This window comes from Pteropus vampyrus, unplaced genomic scaffold (genome assembly GCF_000151845.1).
Source record: "Pteropus vampyrus isolate Shadow unplaced genomic scaffold, Pvam_2.0 Scaffold131, whole genome shotgun sequence".
In the NCBI taxonomy this organism is placed as follows: domain Eukaryota; kingdom Metazoa; phylum Chordata; class Mammalia; order Chiroptera; family Pteropodidae; genus Pteropus; species Pteropus vampyrus.
Window position 1 is genome coordinate 2,474,386 of NW_011888912.1, and position 5,915 is coordinate 2,480,300.

General features: G+C 65.6%; 1 protein-coding gene across 1 annotated transcript in view; it reads left to right on the top strand.

The window, feature by feature from the left end:
• LGR6 (leucine rich repeat containing G protein-coupled receptor 6) overlaps window positions 1-5,913 on the top strand; it is a gene marked incomplete at its 3' end in the record, with an annotated part of 25,149 nt that extends 19,236 nt beyond the window's left edge. Inside the window, exons 11-15 of the mRNA XM_023534777.1 lie at window positions 303-374; window positions 1,592-1,717; window positions 2,408-2,568; window positions 2,971-3,048; window positions 4,943-5,913. Of these exons, the coding sequence (XP_023390545.1) occupies window positions 303-374; window positions 1,592-1,717; window positions 2,408-2,568; window positions 2,971-3,048; window positions 4,943-5,913 (1,408 nt within the window). The remainder of the gene's footprint in view (window positions 1-302; window positions 375-1,591; window positions 1,718-2,407; window positions 2,569-2,970; window positions 3,049-4,942) is intronic.
• Between the last annotated feature and the right edge of the window lie 2 nt (window positions 5,914-5,915).

Consider the following 5,915-nt stretch of genomic DNA (forward strand, 5'->3'; position numbering starts at 1 on the left):
CTGTGAGTGCCCCGCAGTAAAGTGGGGAGCTCAGGCCCATCGCACTCGTGTCCGATGTGCACGCAGACCCCCGCTCCCCAGGAGGGGCGGTGCGTCCCCATCCAGACGGCATCGGGGCCACATCTGCAGTGGGCCAGGGCCACGAAGCCCACTGCCACGCCGGGGCCGGGGGCCGGGCACCTTCCCCCGGAGGCTGGAGCACTGCCCCCGGCGAGGCCCAGATACGGGGCAGGTTGGGGAGAGCCAGGCTGGGAACGGGTCTCCGCGCGCCCCTGTCCCCGTCACACCCTCTCTGCCCACAGGGACCTGAGCTGGAACGCCATCCGGTCCATCCACCCTGAGGCCTTCGCAGCCCTGCGTTCCCTGCTCAAACTGTAAGTGTCCGTGGCCCCGTCCTGTGGGCCAGCCGTGGGGGCAGGGCAGGGACCTGCGTAGGTGTCCGACCACACGTCCCGCGACGTGGGCCCCAGCCTCACCCACTGCCGTGGCAGTCCGGTCCACAGACCATGGGGTCGATGGACGCAGGGCTGGCTGCCCGTGCCCGGCCCCACAGCGTCTGCACAGACGCTGATCTGTGGAGGGGGGTGGCGGCCGTGGGCGCCAGGGTCCCCCGCACCAGCATGACTCTGCAGGGCTGCCACATGCGGGCAGCACAGGTCCTCTAAAGTGACAGGACAGAAACGGCCGTGGTGGCAGCTGCCGGGGGCCTCTGGCGGCTGCGTCCGGCGGTGCAGGCCAGTCGCCGTGCTGGGGGCTGCCTGCCCACCTGCATGTCTGAAGGCATGTCCACCCAGACGGGGCCCATGACACTGAGCTGGCCCCAGGCCTGGCCTCAGAGACCCTCGGTGCCGCCCTGCCGGGGGCTCACGGCCCTTCACGGTCAGTCTGCCCTCGCCGGCTTCCGGGCCTCGGCCTCATGGAGCTCGCCCTCCACCTCCCGTTTGCTCTGCTCCCTCTGATAGGCAGACTGGACTTTTCTATCCCTTCGAACAATGAGGACACTGAAACCCAGGCTTGTGGCCGCTTGGGCACGCAGGGGGTGCTCACTTCTCTGCCCGCGCAGCCTGCATTGTGGGGTTTCGTCTGGAGCCCTGGCCTCCTCTGCGTCTCTGGGGAGATGCGCATGGCCTCACCTCCGGCTGTACTATGGAGTGGGTGACAGAGTCCCCATGTGCAGCCCGCGGCCAGCTCTGCCTAGTCCCAACTCCGGGCTCCTGTATCATCGGAAAGGCAGGGGTGGGGCGGCAATGGGCAGGCACCCTCTGGGCAGACGGGGCCACCTGGATGGGACTCAGGCCCAGGGGCTCTGTCCCCTCTGAACCGGGGGCGTGGCGTTACCGAGCACGGTCCCTGCTAGGTAGTCGGACCCGATAACGGATGAGTAGGCGAGCGAATGAATGGATGGGAGTGAATGGGTGAGCGGTGACAGGGCCGCTGGCGAGCACCCTGCTCCCTCAGACTCGACGCGGTCACCTTCTGTCCTTGCTCCTCCCTCTCGCTCCGTCTTAGGCTTACTGGCCACACGCTCACTGCGGACCTGCGCCCCGGAGTCCCACTGTCCGCCAGTAACCCTGACTGTCCACTGTCCTAGGGACCTGACAGAGAACCAGCTGAGCACGCTGCCCCTGGCCGGCCTCGGGGGCCTGATGCATCTCAAGCTCAGGGGAAACCCGGCTCTGTCCCAGCCTTTCTCCAAGGACAGCTTCCCGAAGCTGAGGTGAGGGCCTGGCTCCCCCCCAGGGCAGCTGAGCACCGAGGACGGACAGGGGCAGCCACGGGAAAGGCCTGGCGGCCAGCGGTCGGGTATGGCCAAGGCCGAGTGGGCAGGAGCCATGCCTCCCCGCCCTCCTCTCTCCTCTGTGGCATTTCCCCCTTCCCGGCCCCCGGGGACACAGACCTCAGGTGAGGACAGAAGCAGGATGGGGGGCTGGCCCCCCGACCCCGCTCTCCCTGACCCCTGTGCGGCCGAGCCGCTCGTCTCCCTTGGGCAGCGCCTGGGCCATGGAGTCGAGGCGGAGCTGGAGCTGCGGGGCAGATGACGAGGCGCACGGCAGTCCCGGGCGCTCACGACGCCCAGGTGGCCGCGTGTGGCGGCCCCAGCCCCATGGCTGCAAACCAGCGTCCGCACAGGAGGGTGCCCAGCTCCGCCCTGCCCCGGGTGGGGACGGGGCACAGGCGGAGGTCACTGGAAGGGTCCCGGACCCTTGGATGGCAAGGAGGAGGCGCTGGCAGGAGGGGCCCGTGCTGAGTGCTGTGTGGCCGGGCCAGCTGCTCCCCACCCCGAGCCTGAGGCAGGAGCCGGCTGCAGCCACCATGCAGGATCGGGGCACTGGGGTCGCGGTGCAGGCGCTGAGAGCTGGGCCGAGAACCCAGACTTCCCTGAGGCCCCATGTCGCCCCTGCCCCAGGGTCCTGGAGGTGCCCTACGCCTACCAGTGCTGTGCCTATGGCGCCTGCACCGGTGTCTCCGAGACCCCTGGGCAGTGGGAGGCAGAGGATGCCCACCCGGAGGACCAGGAGGCTCCCCGGAGGCCGCTGGGCCTTCTTGCCGGACAGGCCGAGAGCCACTGTGAGTGACAGCTGGGCCTGGGCAGGGTGGGCGGGGCCTCGTGGAGGGAGTTGGAGAGGAGGCCTGGGCGGCCGAGGGAGCCAAGGAGGGACTGCGGGCGGCCTGCACGTGACCTTGTACCTCGTCCCTCCAAGGCCGTCTCGCAGAGGTGCCTGGGGGAGAGTAATGACCAGGACAATGTTTGCTGTAAAGAGCCAACAGTGCAGGTGACCCACGTGTGGGTGGCAGGGGGCCGGCCCGGTGCTTACACCCAAGGGCAGAGACGATGTGCGGGCCACTGGAGGGAACTGTGCTAAGCAGAGTGACTCGGGGGACTTCGCGGAGGGGGGCCATTCGGAGAAAAGTGGGGCTCGGCTGACACCAAGCCCAGGCCCTAAGCCACTTTCCGGTCTCCCCTCTCAGATGACCTGGGGGACGAGCTCCAGCTGGAGATGGGGGACACAAAGCCACACCCCAGTGTCCAGTGTAGCCCCGCTCCAGGTGAGGTGGTGTCCGGGGGCGGGCGGGACTTTGGACCCGTGGCCGGGCCCGTGTGCAGCCTGCTGCCAGCGCTCTTTGTGCAAGACGCGCCTCCTGGGGAAGAGGCGAGAGAGCCTTCCCACGCTGCCTGGGGGCGCGGCGCGGGGCCGGGGAGGGGTCCGAGCAAGCTTTCCGAGGCCGCGGACAGGATGCTGTACGTCCGGAGGAAACTTCTCTCATTGGAGAGAAAAGCAAGAAAATCCGCACCCCGACCCGCTACTCGGGCAGAGTGCCAGCGGTGGCCGCCCCCGCAGTCCAGTCCCAGGCCTGGAACCCTCTGTGGACGGAACTCTGAAAGGCCCCCCAGCCTCGGCTCCCCAGAAAGGCCACGGCCTCTCCTTCTGGCCGTCTCCAGGCGAGAAGCCCATGTCGGGAGTCACTCCTTAGGCACCGCCTGACCCTATAGCCCCGAGCTCGGTCAGACTCGCCAAACCCCCTTTCGTAGAGAGAAGAGCTTGCTTCTCTAGTGGGCCCAGGCCGGGATGGGCAGCGAGGGACAGTGGGCTCCTCTGCGTCACCCCACGTCCGTTCTCCACTTTCCCACGTCTCTTTGCCTCGGGCCTTCAGCCTTCTCCCCCGAGGCCTTCCAAGGCCGAACTGCTCCTGCCCGGCACTGCCCGGCACTGCCCCGCACTGTCCAGCATTGTCTATCACTGACGGTCACTGCCTGCACCTGCTCCCAGCGCTCGGTGGCTGCAGCGCGCCCTCTGGTGGCCATCTGGGGCGGGAGCGCTAACCACAAGAGGACGCGGCGCCGTGTTCTCAGGCTTGGAAATTCGTGTGCCTCACGCTGCACAGAAATTTCTGCTCTGGAAAACCAGCAGCAAGAAGTAAACCAGGAAGTTCAGACAGGCAAAGTCCACCTGGAACTTGTTTTACGTGGCTTGTACAAATGGCCAAATAAATCGTGGTATCTCCCCATGGCCGAGCAGTCTCTAAGAGCCTCTGAAAACCTGTTTTGGAGGAATATGAGGGTGCGGGGGAGAGCGTGTAACAGAATTTTAACTTTGAAAAGGAGACTGAAAGGCCATACATACAGTAAAATCCCGATTTGGTTTAAAAGTCTATATGTATAACATATATATATATATTAATGGAAGGAAACATACCAAACGATGAGTTCTCTCTGACAGGTGAGATCATAAGTAGCTTTAATTTTCCCATGTTATAGTTTCCAGATTGTCTATAGTTACCATCCATTACTTGACGATCAAACATATGTGTCTAAAATATCGCTCCTAAAAAATGACGTCTCGCATTCCCGAGCGACCTGCAGTACCCTGCAGAGTGGGAGCCTGAAGCTAACGGAAATGAAGGGTTCACAGATCCAGTGACAAGGGGGCTTGAGGACAGAGCCCGGGGAGACGGACGGAAAATGCCAGAGTCTCCCCACCTAGTACAGGACCAGGCCGGAGGATGCTGGGAGTCGTTGCGTTTTGATTGACTTAGTGATCGACGCGCAGCGGGTCCTCAGCGGTCCCTGGGCAGCCCGACGCAGCTGGGTGTCTCTGCTGCAGCCGAAGCCTAACCCCACAGCCCTCTCCAGTCCCCCATGCCCGGCCGTCCCTTCCTTTCTTCCAAATGTGCCCTTTGTAAAGACTGCTTTGCCTAACAGGCCCTGCCTGCCCAGCGCTGTGCTGATCTGTGCTTCGTGCGTGATTGTTACGCTTCTGTTGTCTGTGTGTATGTCCCCACTGTCCCTCCCCTCAACCCCAACTGGGGGCTCCCCAAACCGGCTCGGCCTCCCTCAGCCTGGGAGCCTGAGGGCAGAGGCTGCGGCGCTTCCCGGGCCTTGTCTCAGACCCGTGTCGGGCGTCCCTTGGCCAGGGCTAACGTCTGGCCCTCTCTCCCGCAGGCCCCTTCAAGCCCTGCCAGCACCTCTTCGAGAGCTGGGGCGTCCGCCTGGCCGTGTGGGCCATCGTGCTGCTCTCCGTGCTCTGCAATGGGCTGGTGCTGCTGAGCATGTTCACTGGCGTGCCCGGCCCCCTGCCGCCGGTCAAATTTGTGGTCGGCGCCATAGCCGGTGCCAACACCCTGACCGGCATCTCCTGTGGCCTCCTGGCCTCTGTCGACGCCCTGACCTTTGGCCACTTTGCTGAGTACGGGGCCCGCTGGGAGACGGGGCTGGGCTGCCGGGCCACAGGCTTCCTGGCCGTGCTTGGGTCTGAGGCCTCGGTGCTGCTGCTGACTCTGGCCACGGTGCAGTGCAGCATCTCGGTGTCCTGCCTCCGGGCCTATGGCAAGGCCCCCTCCCTGGGCAGCGTGCGAGCAGGTGCGCTGGGCTGCCTGGCCCTGGCCGGTCTGGCTGCCGCCCTGCCCCTGGCCTCGGTGGGAGACTACGGGGCCTCCCCGCTCTGCCTGCCCTACACCCTACCCGAGGGCCAGCCAGCAGCCCTGGGCTTCGCGGTGGCCCTGGTGATGACGAACTCTTTCTGCTTCCTGGTGATGGCCGGCGCCTACATCAGACTCTACTGCAACCTGCCACGGGGCGAGCTGGAGGCCATGTGGGACTGCGCCCTGGGAAGGCACGTGGCCTGGCTCATCCTTGCCGACGGGCTCCTGCACTGCCCCGTGGCCTTCCTCAGTATCGCCTCCGTGCTCGGCCTCGTCCCAGTCACCCCTGAGGCCGTCAAGTCCGTCCTGCTGGTGGTGCTGCCCCTGCCCGCCTGCCTCAACCCCCTGCTCTACCTGCTCTTCGGCCCCCACTTCCGGGAGGACCTGCGGGGGCTCCGGTCCTGCTCAAGGGCCCAGGGGACCCTGGCCCACGCGGCTGCCCTCGAGCTGGAGAAGAGCTCCCGTGACTCCACCCAGGCCCTGGTGGCCTTCTC